General features: G+C 40.7%; 1 protein-coding gene across 1 annotated transcript; it reads left to right on the top strand.

The window, feature by feature from the left end:
- Positions 1 to 1,352: 1,352 nt before the first annotated feature.
- MELTF (melanotransferrin) lies at positions 1,353 to 15,817 on the top strand. Its single transcript, XM_032193646.1, has 14 exons — positions 1,353 to 1,965; positions 4,158 to 4,257; positions 4,539 to 4,721; positions 5,035 to 5,191; positions 6,054 to 6,121; positions 6,804 to 6,991; positions 7,419 to 7,599; positions 8,462 to 8,613; positions 9,009 to 9,105; positions 9,918 to 10,112; positions 11,405 to 11,561; positions 13,336 to 13,403; positions 13,509 to 13,696; positions 14,540 to 15,817. Exons 1-14 carry the CDS (start codon positions 1,684 to 1,686, stop codon positions 14,819 to 14,821), a joined length of 2,298 nt encoding a protein of 765 aa, XP_032049537.1. The 5' UTR covers positions 1,353 to 1,683; the 3' UTR covers positions 14,822 to 15,817.
- Positions 15,818 to 16,086: the final 269 nt, after the last annotated feature.

Here is a 16,086-nt window from a genome sequence, read left to right as displayed (position 1 = left end):
AAGCCAAAATGTTGACACTGAAGAATGGTACCTAGTCACATATTGAGATGCTGAGAGAGCAATTTCATTTTCAGTTGCTTGTGTTTGGGGAGTGTGGGGGGAAAGCCTTTATCAATGAAAACCTATTTTTTTCCTCCTGCCCCAGTAAATTAATAGTGAAGATTTCCCTTCAGTAGGTGAGGCTAAGCCTCTTGGTCCTCAGAATTCCTGCACCTCCTACAGAGGTGGGAACTTGTTTTTCCCTCTACTACACATGCTACTATAAAAAGTTCTTGTAAGCTTTCCAAGTGTGACTCTGAATTGGAGCAAGCAAAGCCCTCTGTTTTTGTACCTGTTGGAAAACAAAGTTTATGGCATCAACAGTCTTGTTTAGTCTGCAACCATGGAGTCAGAAAAAGTATGTAGCTACTGTTGAGTGCTAGTGGAATCATATAAAATTAGAAAATTAGATGTTGTGTCTCAGCTTCATGGCTATGGTGAGGAAGCAGAGGGCCAGTTAGAGCTGGTGAAGACTATGTTACAAATAACTTCAGGCAGACTCCAACTTAAAAGTCAAAATTGAAGAAAAAGTGATGGAATTTGGTGCTAACTGCTTACAAAAATGACCTGTGGCCATTTTTCACTGTAAAGCATACTCACGTTTTACATACAGCTGCACAACTTGCATGTGATAATATATTCCTACAAAGTGTTTGTAGCTTTGGTATGTACAAGACAGCCATTGGAGCCTCCTGAAAGACACCTTTCTTTCTTCAGTGACTAGTGGAATCTCCTCTACTTAACACAAGTCTTCTCATTCATGGAACTGCCCACCCCTTTTCATGAATGTGGTAACAGCTTCTTATGAAAGAGTGTTTTGAAGAGACAAGCTTACTTTTCTACTTTTCACAATAAGCCTAGTGGCAAGGTTCTTCAGCACCTATGGTGTTTTTTTTATTTTTTTTTTTATTCAGACCAACAAGGAAAGGGTCAGGGCTCCAGGTACTAACTTGCAGTTTTTGAGACATAGCTGTCCCTGGGCAGTCTCTTTGGCTCTGTTACATGTCATTTTAAATTTTAGATGCCATCGTTTTAGATGCCTCTGACTAAACAGGAAAGATTGTGTGTGTCCCAGGACGTGTCTCGAGCAGACAGATGGAAGCAGTAGTTCTTGAAGTAAATGGTGCTCTCTAAGGATTATTCTCTTGTGGTACATATATTTTAAATGTGTCTCCATCTGTCTGTGCAATACCTCTGACCCTGGAATCTGTTCAGGAGCATTCTTTGCAAGTAGAAAGCTTTGGGGAGGGAAAAAAAGAAAAGTCATTAATTTTTCTTTAATGTTAAGTGACCACATTGTGCAAATGGTGCCATATACATTTTCAGGGTGGCTCCAGAACACAAACCTGAGAAGCTTCTTCAAGTCAAAACTAGGCTTTTCCCTGAAAAGAATGATGGCACAGAAACTCACAAACTTGCAGCCCCAGAAAGTTAACACAAAGATGTCCTGTTCTGCAAAGTTTTAATAACAGTCTGGCTGCCCTGACTTGTTCCACGATACTCATATTTCTTATGTCAGAAATAGATACTAAAGCCTGATGGCATTTGAGTTGGAGCCTATCCTGTTTTCAGTCCAAATAACTTCAGTATTAAGTGCATGTTAATCTGAATGAAAGCAGGAGAAATGAGAAAAATCGCTGTTGAATGAGCCCCATTTTTGGGGAGAGAAACAAAATGAAAGGCTGGCTCTTTGGGAACCTTCAGTTGGTAAGCTCTGTTATAAAGGTACCAATTTATTTTATAATATTTTCTTTTGGTGTTGTCTTTGCAGCTCTCAGCCTGGAACGTGTCCGGTGGTGCACTGTCTCCCAGCAAGAACTTTCCAAATGTAATGATATGAGTAAGGCCTTTGCTGGGGCTGGCATCCTTCCCCGTCTAGAATGTACAGAGGGAGGGTCAGCTGCTAACTGTACCCAGATGATCAAGGTGAGCTGTAAGTGATAAGTGTCAGTGATTTAATAACCCTGTATGCCTAATAAATAAACCACGTGGTGATGTACAGAGCTCTGTGAGTGTCTGATGATGCGGACAGATGGCCATATGCTTCCTGGCATTCATGTCTTTGAAAAATCAAAGTGTATACGTATACTTTTTTTTAAAGGCATAACAGTATACATATGGACCTGAATGTCAGAATGGCCCTGTCTCTTCTCTTTGGCTAGTCACATATGGCCAGTCATTAGGAATGCAAGTAAAGGTCTTTAATATTCATTCCTGAATAGTAATCTTTGATTTCAGAATTGTTAAATTTATTTAGTAGATACTTAAGAAGGGGTGGAGTGGTACAGTGCAGACAGTAGTTAAAGCTGTGCTTCTGAGCCATTAAGTGGATTGTCTTTTAGTAAACTCTGGGTAATACTCCTTTTTCAGGATTCCAGCATGGAAATTTTATATACAAATGAGTATAAAGCCAAATATCCCAATACCAAACAGGGTACAAAAGGGAGACAAAGCAGCAAGTAGGGTGAGCAGAGGACATGCAAACTCAGCTGTATGAATTCAGCTGCCCAGAGCGTGCTCAGTTTGGGGAAAAAAGTTCAGCTCTGGGGAAGACTTTAAAGACTGTAAATATGTGGCTTTGCAAAATGGTGTTTGGAAAACAATTCCCCCATTAGGAGGGGATGAGGGGCAACGAGGGGATACTGGAGGAAATGTGGAGGCAGGTAGTCACGGCTGTTTTCACTGGCAGAGTGTGAGGGAAGGGGAATATGGATGAATATGTTAAAAGATTATAGTCTGTGTGCATCTTGTTAGAAAACTTGATTAGATGAACTCAGAACCCTGCAGGTGGAAAACATGAGTAAGTAGTTTTCTGATAAAATGAATCTTCTCTGTAAGGCTTCAGGCAAGACTTTGTCCTTAAGACCTGAAACATTCTTGTAATAATCTACTAAATGTTTAAACTGGCCTACTCTGTGTAGGGCTGTATGGAACCCCTGAGTCTGCATCTGCACTGAACTCTGCTCTTTGAAGCCAAAAAGGGGATGGGACACGAAGGCTGAAGAAGCAGAGATATGCTGTTTTATAACACTACATAACTTGGACTTAGTTCTGTGAATGTGTTAGCACATGGATAAAGTAAAACACTTATTTTTCTTTGAAGATGTTTAAAAATTGAGAAATGATTAAATATTAAACTAGGGACCCTGGTAATAATTTCATTTGGTCATACTCTTCAGCAGGTGTTTAAACACTTCTGTAGGTAAGCCTCAAGTGTCGTGACACAGAAATGAAGTGTTTCTGAAAATAATTAATTTACATTTCCATTGCATATATATTAATCAGAAATTCTATGTGAATTGTCCTGTGCTTTTGCTAGATGCATTGGCAAATACTTGCTTCAAAAAAAAAAATACCCACACTGTTCTTGCTTTGCCACCGCAGATGTGATTGTATGCACTTAAAGGAGCTAAGGTCTGTAGTCTGTAAACTACTGACAGTTAAATACAATAGACATTTTTTCTCTCCCGTGTTGTGTTTTATATGCTGGGGTTTAGTCACAAGCTATTGATAGGAGGCTTTTCATCTAAAGGGAGCTCAAAGGCTCAGCTGCCATCTGCTCCTCTACCCCCTGCAAATGTGTGGCTGTTTGTCTGTTGAGGTACAAGCCAACAGGTTTCACAGCTATTTTTGAGTGCACACTTTGGCATTCAAATTTTGTGTCCCCAGAACACATCACTTCAAACAATCTGTGCGTGAACTCAGAAGTATATTTACTTTATTTAAATCTTCAGGCTTTGGGGCACTAGCTAGTGTTAAATGAAGCTCCTGATTGATTGCCCTTAAGATCTGTCACAGAGCCGCTGAAAGAAAACATGGATCCTTATCTAAGGTTCCTTTGGACTGTGAAGACTAGTGAGGCCATCATGGTCCAGGGCTGGCTTCTGCACTATTTCTGAAGAAAGGCAGTTTTGAAGTTGTAAAATCCCTCTCAGTAATTGTTTTTCAATAATTTCTGAGTGTATTTAAAAGAACTTTGTGGAGGAAAGAGAGCTCATATAGACATTGACTGTATCATATGGGCCTTTTCTCTTAAGTTCATGGATACTGTGCCTCTGAGTGTTAAGAAATATTAATAACTAAGCTTCAACGTGTATTCTGACCTTGTGTCTGCACAGGATTATTTGGCGGATGCAGTGACGCTGAATGGTCGCTTGATTTACCAGGCCGGGAAGGAGCATGGTCTGAAACCTGTTGTTGGGGAAGTATATGATCAAGGTATAATCATACAACATAACTTTTGGTTTACTTAATACCACCTCTTTCCTATGCAGGGTGACTTTCAAAGTTAGAATAGGTTGCTTGTGGCCTTTAAGACATCTCAATGCACAAAGATAATGGGGAATATGTACCCACAGTCAGCAGGTTCTCAAGAGGGGTGTGAACAACATTACTTGCCTGTGGGTGGAGGAGCCACAAGAGGCCACCAGCCAGCCTCACAGCAGCATTATAGTGACACATGCCACTTTTATTTGCCCCTTTTTCTTCCTGTGTTGCAGAGATTGGAACATCATACTATGCTGTGGCTGTAGTAAAGAAGAGCTCCAATATCACCATCAACAGCTTGAAAGGTATCAGATCGTGTCACACGGGGATCAACAGAACTGCTGGCTGGGATGTGCCAGTGGGTTATCTAATTGACAGTGGGCGCATCACAGCAATGGGATGTGACCTTCCAAAAGGTAAGAGGGCAAATATCTGTTCTTCAGCAATATCTTTATGTATGTTCTTGGGACCCCAGCACATGGACAGAAATGTGTGGTTTTGTTTGCTGTTTTGTTCCTTGGTGTTTTGGATGCTCCTTTTAAAGATGGAGTAGACCTAACATAGGTCTGATGAAAATGACAATTTTTATTAAACTTGGAAAGGAAACTCTTTTGAGAACAGAACGTATTTCTTTAAACATTTTCAGAGATGTACTGTGTAGAAATTTTAGTATGATGTTGTGGGACATTATTTATTCGTTGCTAAAAATGTCTCTAATTTTTCTTCTAGCTGTTAGTGAATATTTCAGTGCAAGCTGTGTTCCTGGAGCAAATGGTGCAAATTATCCCGCATCCCTCTGTCAGCTCTGCAAAGGGGATTTGTCTGGGCAGAACAAATGCCAAGGAAATTCACAGGAACAATACTATGACTACAGTGGGGCCTTCAGGTAAGAATCATGGCTCTGTCACTTTTTATCTCTATGTTCTACCCATAGCCATAGTGTCCAGACTTCATTGTCAGGAAACTGAAGCCAGAGAACTTTCCAGCTGGTCCCATTAGAACATCTCTAGTGTTAGGATGACCATGATTTGAACCTAGAGATTTATTAAAAGTAATTTTAAACCCACTATTTCAGGTGTGAATGTTAAAATTAGATGTTTAGCACTTGTACTGAGCAGCAAAATCCCATTGCTGTTTGCTTGGTCCAATAACTTTTGACACAAGCCTTGGATGTCTGTTTCAGCAGTTTTTAAAAGTAGTAAAACCTGATGACCCTTAGAATTTGACAGCTGAGCTGCCACCCTACACAGCTATTTCACAGTTATCTCCCCTCAATTGCACTGAATTCTCATGACAATCCTCTGAATTCTCTGCCCTCCATTTTCACACACCAGTCTTTGCTCTATTTTCCGTCTTCCTGACTGCATGCTGCATTGCAGTTCCCAGTCCCTGAGTAATAGCACTGACTGAGCAGGGATATAATTTACTCCTGGGAAGCACTTGCTCCCCTCTTTGTAGTTCCCCAAAGGATTCTGTGACTGCATTAGACAGAAAACTCTCCTGCAGTCGTGATATTTGTCCCAGGCAGCACAGAACATGTTGTCCGTGTTCACCAAATGACAGCAGTGGTTTACTTCATGCTCTGTCAGCCCCTAGTCTCTGCCTTGAGCTAAACTCTCAGCACAAGGAAATAGGTCAGTGTCTGCTGGCTGATGGAACACAGCGCACAGTTCTCTGGCTGTCAGTCGGCAGTGCTCAGTGCATGGAAGCTGTGCTTCATAATGCTTATTAATATTTGCATTTATTAGGTGTTTGGCTGAAGGTGCTGGAGCAGTTGCTTTTGTGAAGCACAGCACGGTTCCTGAATACACTGATGGTAAGCTTTTGAGCAGTGGCTGCAAGCTCTGAAGTACAGTGCCTGTGATGACAGCATAATGTCAGATGTTTGATTTATTTTGAATTGAGTAATCAAGCAAAATGCTCTAATAGTGAAAGTAGAGGTACCCATATATATGTATGCACCAGGAGATGGGTGTTTGATTCTTTTTTTTTTTTTTTTTTTTTTCCTAACACTTGCTAGCTTCACTAAGGGTGAGAGGTGGAATCCTTAGCTGCTTGTGGAAAGGGAATGTTGTCTTTGGTTTCCTCTTGAAAACCACGAACAGAAGTAGCACTGAAGTCTTGGTTTGATACCCAGGCTGTTACAAATGTAAGCGTTGCTTGTGGCTACCCAGTCATTTCCGCATAAACTAGCAGGAAGTTAAGAAGTGGAAGGGGAATAAATAAATTTAAAAAAGGGTTGCATGTAAACCTACACTTGGGAATGCTCTGGGTGCCATTGCAGGCCACAGTACAGTTCAGTTCAGTCGGACAAGTGTTAGACTGTGTATTGTCTTATTGGAGATACAAGACTAAAGTGCATAGGTTATGTTGTAGTCAGAAATATTTCAAAGATGCTCAGGAGAGCTGTGTGCATGCGATGCTTAGAGCAGACTTGGAGCCAGAGATATCAGTCCTGCCCGACATCCATTCCATACACATTTTCTGTCTGATTTCAGGAAAAACTCTTTCTTCTTGGGCCCAGAATCTTCGTTCCCAGGACTTCCAGCTTCTGTGCCGCAATGGTAGCACGGCTGATGTGACGGAGTGGAGAACCTGCCACCTGGCCCGAATCCCAGCTCGTGCTGTGGTAGTACGGCCTGACACAGATGGAACAGTTATCTTCCAGCTCCTGAACCAGGGACAAGTAGGACACCATTTTTCATCAATGCATTGCATTTGAGAAGGTTTCTCCCACCCACCTGACTGAGTTGAAGACAGGATATCTGGGCACCTTCGGCTCTGTGGGGTTTGAAGGAGTATGGGAGGCACTCAGCATCAGTAGGGTCCTGAAGGGAATTTTGCAGAGTGGGACGTAGGAGGTCATTTTTGCCCTCAAAGACTCAGGGATGTTGAAAATTACTTGAGATCTTTTGTTTTGTTTTGTTTTTGCTTTTTTTTTTTTTTTTAATTCACTAATTCTTAACTTGTGGATTTTCAGTAAAGAAAACCTTAGTTGTTTGTTTGTTCTGTAGGCAACAGATTATCTCTTGCACATGAACTATGTCATCGTAGATATGCGGTACTAGGTAGAGGAATGTGTGACAGGTATTTTTCTTTCTTTAACATTACAGCAAAGATTCAATGATGCAGGCGCAAAGTTTCAGATGTTTGACTCCACAGCCTATGGTGCCCAGAATCTTATATTCAGAGACTCCACCACAGAGCTCGTTGCAATCACATCTCAGAATTACCAGGCATGGTTGGGTGATGAATATCTTCATGCCATGGAAGGCTTGAGCTGTGACCCCAACAGTAAGTTGTCTTTGGTTTGCTTTTGAAAACCATGAACAAGAATAGCTGATCACGGAGACCATCCTTATTCTGCATTGTCTTCATCTGATTCTTGAGGTTTATGGCAAGATGCCAATCTAATCTTCAAGCATGGAGAAAGGGCAGGTTTTGACCTAGAAACAGGATCACATTGCAGAATGCTTTCCTGAGCAAATAGGCCCATTTTGTGTCACAAGATGTAGACGTTTTCAAATCTTTTTGTTATACATGAGACATAAATCTGGTAAACTGTTACTGCTACGTGGTACTACATTTCTTACCCACTAAAGAGGGGAACCAGTAATGTGTTACTGTGTAAGTCCTCAGGTTGGTCTGTTGTGGACTTTAATACTATCAGAAGAACATCAAAATGAATTGATGTGTATCCTGGGATACTCAGAGGCACAGGTAAATAATTATGGCCACTGAACCTCCCAGACACGCTCTGTGCTGTGGCAAAGCCCCTGACCTCCAGGACTTCTCTCTTTTGGGGGCTGCTCAGTGACTGTTAGGTGAGGAAGACTGTGTTCAGTGTGGTTTTTTTTGATGCACTCTTAAGAGAGTAGACTGGAAACAATTAACACCTTGCAGCTGTGCTTACTAATCATCAGTCACAGGAGTTCTTGTTCTTTCATACTGGATAGATTTGTAATGTAGACATACCACTAGTCTGGAGACTTCTGTGGTACCTGAAGCAGTTGTAAGTCTAAGCTAGAGAGCAGGGAAACATAGAACTGAACATTTTAAATAACATCTCTGACACGTGACAGTGGAGCAGTGTGTATGCCGCCTCCTCTTCTACAAAGGAAGTGAACTGTAATACTTCCTTTCCAATTTTCTGCAGCATTGCCAGAAAGCCTGAACTGGTGTGTTATTTCAACTGAGGAGATTTGGAAATGTGGTGAAATGGCTACTTCATTTAGGAAAAAAAATCTGAAACCAGAAATCCAGTGTATTTCAGCCAAGACAAAAGAAGAGTGCATGGAGCTGATCCAGGTAGGCTGCTACTAGCCTTGTGCAATAATAAACCAATTAACACAAGCTTCTCTCTCTAGGTAGGATTTAGAGAGATGTGCTCTTAGGTGATGATTAGGCAATGTTGGATTTCAAGGGGGTGATCTGTAACTCATATGGTATGAATGGGCCTGAACCCTGCTGCTCTTCCAGTGTAACAAAGGTATCGTTGCCCATCTAGCTGTAGCCTTTGTCTGAAAGCTCCTTTCACTGATGTGTACTCGTGTTTGGGGGGGTTTAGTTAGAGCAGATTGCTTGTTTGCTACCAGACTTATCTGTTGAGATGCAATGGGTATGATGCTGGAGTTCTTTGTCATCATTGTAGCAGGGAAGGTGTTTGCTGTTTTTTCACAGAAATCGTATATTTTATTTTTCAGAAAAAGGAAAGTGATGTTGTAGCTCTGGGTGGAGCTGATATTTACACAGCTGGGAAGACATATGGCCTTGTACCAGCTGCTGGAGAAAGTTACTCTGGTAAGAAGGTCAGGAAATAAAAATATAGGCCTTACTTTCCCAGGTTGAAAACAGATCTAAAAGCACAGCCTCTGTTCCCGGGTCTTGCTAGAAAAGCTATTTGCAGAGGAAATAAATATTAATTGTCATCACATCATGGACAGAGGAGGAAATAAGTATGGGTTGAGTTCCTACAATGAGTTTGTGGCAACTTTTTTGTGTCCTGCTGTTGGACCAGGATGAGTCTTCCGCAGTTTCAAGTCTTACACGGATCTATTTGTCTTTTCAATTCTGCATTGGAAAATGAGTATTCACAAAATCAAAGTAACTTTAATAAGAACGATACAGAAATTACACAATGGATTCCAGTTAAAAACAAATTACTCCTCATCGACGTGACTGCTTCATAGTCATTGATGAAAAAAGAGCTTATGGGAGTTTTGTGAATAAGGCAAAGTTTCAATGTGCTGCAAAACTCATGGAAGTTGTAACACAGTTTTGAATTGTCACATTAAAAACAACTTCTTAGAGCAGTTTTGTTAAGTCACTAATGACTCAAATGCCATTTTTGAAGGTTATGTACATAACAACTAGCATTAACCAAATGCTTGTATTCCTCTGCAGTTTACTCAGTTCAAGCATATAGGCCATGAGTGAATGCAACATCATGGAGTAGACAAATGAAGATAATTGTGTGTGTTCATAATTCCTGACTGGCTGATAGTCGGTGCAATTGAAGTTGGCACCAGATAAGTGTAATGGTTATGTACATTGTCATTAAGCAGTGGGAATGATTAAGGAAAGCAATAATACATTTTTTTTCTTTCTGCAAGCTGATGACAACAGCAATGCATACTATGCTGTGGCATTAGTGAAACGGAATCCATCCAATGCATTCTCCATCAGTGACCTGAAAGGGAAGAAGTCCTGCCACACAGGACTGGGGAGAACTGCTGGATGGAATATCCCCATTGGTATGCTAATTAAGAAGGGCATTATTAAGCCCAAAGACTGCAATATTCCTCAAGGTAAGATGATGATATCATGTATCAAAAATACAATAATAATCCAATTACAAACTTCCACTAGGGAAGTACAGTTTCAATATTGCATAGCTCTATATTAAGCTAATTTGTTCGCAAAGGGGTGCTGCATTTTTAATGTAACAATTTGGCAAATTTTAAGTTTGCCACGTGATTAGACTAATGGAGGGGTCATGCTGAGAATGTTACATCTAACAGATGTAGGAGGAAAGGATTCCTTTCCCTCTTTCCTTTGTCAAAAAAAAATTGTTGGTTAATTCAGGTTGGAAAGGTCATCTAGTCCAGCCCACTGCTCAAAGCACGTCCAGTTAGATCAGATTGCCTAGGGCCATGCCCAGGCAAGTTTTGAGCAACTCTGAGGATGGAGGTTCTACAGCCTGTCTGGGCCCTTGTCCAGATTTTGGACGATCCTTGGTGTAAAGAATTTTTCCTTATACCTAATCAAAATTTTCCTTGCTGTCATTTCTGTCTGTTAGCCAAAAAAAGCAGAATCCTAACTCTTGGTCAACTTGTTTTCCACTTGGACCCTCCAGTCCTTTTTTTTACGAGCTGCTTTTCAGCCTCTCAGCCTCTCATGGGGTTATTCCAACCTAAAAGCAGGATTCTGCATTCACCTTCCAAGATTCCTGTCAGTGTGTTTTTCCAGTTTGTCCAGATCCATCTCAATGGTAGTCCTGGCCTTCAGTATATCAAACTACAAAGGTTTATTCCAGTCTTCAGAAATGTAATTGAAGTGTCTCTCTCTCTCTTTTTTTTTTTTTTTAATTTAATGAACTTTAAGTTTATCATTTAGTGTTGAAAACCCTGCTTTTGCACATGTCCATCTCAGCTCTTGCTTGAGGATATGGACACAAGTCAGATGACAATAACAGGATACAGATGTATCCCCTCTAGGTAGTACTTCTAGCTCTGGGATGTCATTGCATTAAACGAAGTATACTTGTCCTGAATTTTATTGCATTTATTTTCAACCTTTTTGTAGTAGTGGAGAAAGGTACGGTAGTAGTGGAACAAGCAACGGTTCTAAATTTGCTTGTACATTTCCTGTCTTCCAGGGAGCTATTTACTTTCATTACATAATGAGTTAGATGATGCTTTGAAAATATTTTAGAAGTTTTAATTTATGAATTCCAGTAAAATAGCTATAACTCATGTTTCTAGTGTGCTACTAAAATCACCATTGGTTATAACTTAATGACAGTGTAACTACCCTTTGGTGTGAAAAGCTGTGCCTTCCACTTACTATATTGGTTTTTTTGTATTTATTTTTTTTTAAGCTGTGAGTGAGTTTTTCTCTGCAAGCTGTGTGCCTTCAGCTAATCAGGATAATTACCCATCAAAACTTTGTCAACTGTGCATTGGAGATGATAGTGGAAACAATAAATGCAGTGCAAGTAGCCAAGAACGTTATTACAGCTACAGTGGAGCCTTCAGGTAATTAATACATATGGTGGTTATTTACTCCGTCAGTTTGTCAAAACACAATGAGGAACTGTTCTGCATCCCAGTCAGCAAAAAGCATAATTCTTTTTTAAAAACAGCCTACTGGAAACAGCAGCAGCCTTCCCCTTTATAAGATGCTGGCTGGTCATAGCAATGCAGAGATCTCTGTGTGTGTACGTGTATATCAGAGCCTTTTTCCAGCGTCCTGGCCCACAGCCAAGCAGATGACTGACAGCCAAAGCCATGTTTCTCTTTCCCGTGTAAAAGACACCCACCTAGTGAGGAGCATGTGCATTGTCATCAGTCTCCAGTGTTGCTTTATAGCATGGCAGTCTCTACTGCTCTGGTCAGGTCATCCATAAAGAGTTTATGCAAGGAAAAAGGTAAATGGTAGTCAGGGTCTGGCTGCTGAGAGTCTGTGCTGAGCGTGGCAAGCTAGAAACAGGGAGCTCTGTGTGTGTGCCCCTTCACTGCCCTTACCCATTTGTAGCTGTATGCAAAAATAGGTTTCTGAACAGCACGAGTGGCTATGTTCAAATACCAAATCCTCTTCAGAACAAGGTATGGGGTGGAAATTGTGTGAAACGGAAGAAATACTTAATAACAAATAAAATAAATACTGTGTAACAGTGGACATCTACATGTGAGGCCATTAAGTTTCAAAGCCCCAAGTCTTTGGGTAGATCGGGAAGTAACAATTCTTTTTGCTGACCTTCACCTCTGACGGTAATGGTGCATGTAACAGAGCTGGCAGTGAGCGAGTCTTCCTTCAGGGGAGGAGACTCAAACAGCAGTTGCCCAGTAGATATTCAAATGCTGGACTTAGTTTTTTTTTCACAAATCTATTTAGCTATGTCCAGTTGCTTTGCTGTGGTACGGGCCTTACAGGCAAACTGTATCCTCTGCCATACTTCACAGATTAACAGAGCTAGCTACCAGTCACCAAATGATAAGCCATACCCAAAGACTTGGAGCCTTTTAAGATTAATTAAAAAGATTTAAAGATTAGTTAGGTTTTAAAAAAAAGATTTTAAAGATTAGTTAGATTGTGAGGCAAAAATGGAGGGCGGCAATCTGCTATGAGGAATGGATGGGTCTAGCTGTAATGCTTTGTGATCTCTGAAACAAGAATGAGTTATGTATGGAAGGTGACTGGTGTGTCAGCTCTGTGGTAATAATAACTTTGTTTATAACTGTTCATGTTTAACCAGGTAAATGCAGAATTTATTCTCAGTAATTGTTAACAAGAATAATTTTTCTTCATGTTTGGTACTGTGTAATCCTTGCTCAGTTACAGCTTTACGTCTTCCTGATCGGTGGGCTTAATGATCCTGGTTTAGGCAATGCTTCCTGAAAACATAAGTCTCAATGAGATATACTTTGTGTGTGTTTTAAAAGGAAGGTGTGAAAGCTGTTGTTACCAATTGGGGAATGCAGCGCTGAGTATCACACATCTTCTGTTCCTTTGCTTATCTAATGTTGGCCCTTTTTATTGTCCTTTCTCACACCATTATGAATCACTATTTGCTGCTGTATTACTCTCTCGAAATTCTTTATTTATTTTTTAAGCCTTGCAAAGATGTTAGTTTTCTCTCATTTCAAGATGTTTCACTTCTTGCTCTGTTTTTCCTCATTACTTTAGGGTCCAGTGGATTTATTTGCAGGAGTATATGCAAAGCTGATTTCTAAATCTGTTGGTTATTAGAAATTATGTGGTCCCAATAAAGATGCTTTGAACTGAACTTCTCTCTCACATTTTCTAAAGGTGCCTAGCACAGGACTCTGGGGATGTGGCCTTTGTGAAGCACTCGACCGTGTTTGAGAACACAGATGGTATTTAGTTTTTCACGTCTCCTTATTATAATTCAGTTATTTTTGTTGAGTATTATTGCTCTAAAGCATTCGATGAGTGTGACAGTGACTAGTTTCTTCTTTCAGGTAAGAACACGGAAAGTTGGGCCCGTAACTTGAAGTCCAGTGATTTCCAGTTACTGTGTCGAAATGGTGCCCGTGCTGAAGTCACCCAGTTTGCTCAGTGTCACCTGGCTCGGGTGCCAGCTCAGGCCATTATGGTTCACCCAGATACCAACATTTTTGCTATATATGGACTACTGGACAAGGCCCAGGTATTAATTACATATTTATTCTATGCGGGAGTTTGATATGGTCTAACACAAACCAAGGATAAAGACAGTAAGGCTGTACTGCTGTATTATGTCCCCTATGTCATGGTACTAGTAGCATCGTACTGCTGTATTATGTCCCCTATGTCATGGTACTAGTAGCATGTGCACCATGCAGAGTCCTTTTGGAGTGGGAAGGAGAACATAAAACGCATCCCTTGTAGTTCTCCTGGTAAAACCACTCTGGTGCACAAGAGATTTCAACTTTTCGCCCAGCCAGTGGTTTCAGTAGTAACCTTCCTGAAGCTTAAGGTGTTTTCCAAAATGGAATTACTTTTAAGTCTAACAGTACACACCAAAACTTTTCCATAAGGGAATTTTCCTAGCAATACAACAGTGTATAGTAACAGAACGTCGCTGGGCATATTTACACTGCAGTCATGTATATGTAAACCATCTAGGCAGACTATACCTGGCTGCCACAGCTAGATTCCTGTCAATACTGCAGTTGACTAGTTTAAAAACAATACTGGGTATCTCCGTGCTGGGCTTTTGATCACTCCCAGGCAAACCCTGTGTTACTCAATACTTGCACAGAAAAATGTTTTAAAAGTACAGCTCTTTCTAGATAGTAACAAGAACCAAAATTCTTGTAATTGCCAATGACAGGATTCTGTATATAATCTACTAGAGTAGATTATATAGTAGATACTAAAAGTAAACACAGATCCTGCAGTTGTGTGTGAACTTCTCATCTGCTAAATAGTTCCTATCACCTTTCATGTTGTACTAGGGAAATATAGCACTTAATCTTGCAAAATAATGAAAATTTTGCATTCTTGTCAGGAGTATTTTGGAAATGACAGCAATGGAAATGGATTCAAAATGTTCGATTCTTCAACCTTCCATGGAAAAAACTTGATCTTCAAGGATTCTGCTGTTGAGATTGTGCCTGTAAAAGAGAGGAGGACATACAAAGAGTGGCTGGAGAGTGAATATATTGAGTCCCTTGAAGGGATGCAAACACCACAGTGCTCTGGGTCAGGTAATAAGATGATACAACAGCACCTACTATTGACTACTGTTGTTTTGTTCCTTATTTTATATCAGTTACAAGACTTGGACTAACACGGTGTAAATGGCAACTTCCAGGCCACCCCTGCCTACCACTTTCAGATGAGCTTCTATTTGGATAACGTGTTGGGCTAACATTTTAATGCTTCTTCCTGCCTCTTTGCAGGCAAGGTGCTAACAGCATCTGCTTATCAGGGGAGTGGGGTGGGTTTGGAAGCTAACCCTGTTCATGTGAATGGGGTAGAATTTGGGACAGAAGCCATCAATACTGTGCCTGCATGGCTTACAAGACCAATCCAAAACTGGAGCATCTCTGCAGTTGTTTCTGATGTGGAATTATGCTGGGCTGAAGGATTCTCAGATGCTGTTAGATGGATACTGGGTTTCTGATCTGTAGAAGAATTTTTGCATCTTGGAAGGCAGTATCAAAAATCTTGTCTAGTGAATCCACCCTGGCCTCCATGCTGGTAACGTTCCAACTCCTTCATCCCTGCTTATCCTATCCTCACCTTGTTGGGGGCAACAGTTTCTCCTGAGCTCTGCTGACAGAAGAGGTAAGTGCACAAAGGATGGACAGGCTGTGGACAGAGAGAGTATGTGCCATCCAAAATACTGCTTCTGCCATGTACAAGGTCCTCCAGCTTCCAGAAGAAGAAAGTAGGGGGAATCACCAAAGTCGCTGGAGGAAAAGGAAGGCCAGAGAGACTTGGAGGGACTACCTACTGGCATAGGAAAGAACAAAGCCAAATGTGTTCATCCACTGAGCTTGTTGACTTTCCACAATCAGTACTCTCGCTGGCTTTGGAGAGAAGTCGTTTTCCCTTGTCATCAGGAAACTTGTGGCTGTCCTCCTATACGGGGTTATCTGAGTGCCTGTGAATGAAACTTATATTTTCTGTTAGAGAAACAAAGTAGCTCACAACTGATTATGTGTTTCTGTGTCAATTGGTTTGTGGTATTCAGTTCTTATTTTTATCCATAGCTGCAATAACAACAAATGTTGCTGTGCTGCTGGCAGGCAGCCTCCTCCTGACTACAGCTACCACCTCATGATCCTGGGATGAAAAGACATTCAACATAACTAAAAAACAAAGCAAACCGGATAAAAACAGACATAAATAATGTAAATAAATGGAACCTAAGAAATAAACAAGAAAAGTAATTATAATTTATCCAGACTTTGGCCTGATCATTAAGCTACATGGTTTCTTACTTTTCCTGGAAAATAGTACTCTCTCTCCTTGCTTCTTTGCATGCAATTCCCAGCTTTTCCTTATGTTTCATTTGCTGCAAGGTTATCTGGGTTTAAGAGAGGAGTC

This window comes from Aythya fuligula, chromosome 9 (genome assembly GCF_009819795.1).
Source record: "Aythya fuligula isolate bAytFul2 chromosome 9, bAytFul2.pri, whole genome shotgun sequence".
NCBI lineage: Eukaryota > Metazoa > Chordata > Aves > Anseriformes > Anatidae > Aythya > Aythya fuligula.
Note: the sequence above shows the minus strand (reverse complement) of the source record. Positions and strands in the feature narration are given on the sequence as shown.

Coding starts and splice junctions, on each gene's coding strand:
- MELTF (XM_032193646.1), top strand. CDS start 1,684: ATGAGCCCCATTTTTGGGGAGAGAAACAAAATGAAAGGCTGGCTCTTT. Junction 1,966..4,157: donor ACTGTACCCAGATGATCAAG/GTGAGCTGTAAG, acceptor GTGTCTGCACAG/GATTATTTGGCGGATGCAGT. Junction 8,614..9,008: donor AGTGCATGGAGCTGATCCAG/GTAGGCTGCTAC, acceptor TTTATTTTTCAG/AAAAAGGAAAGTGATGTTGT.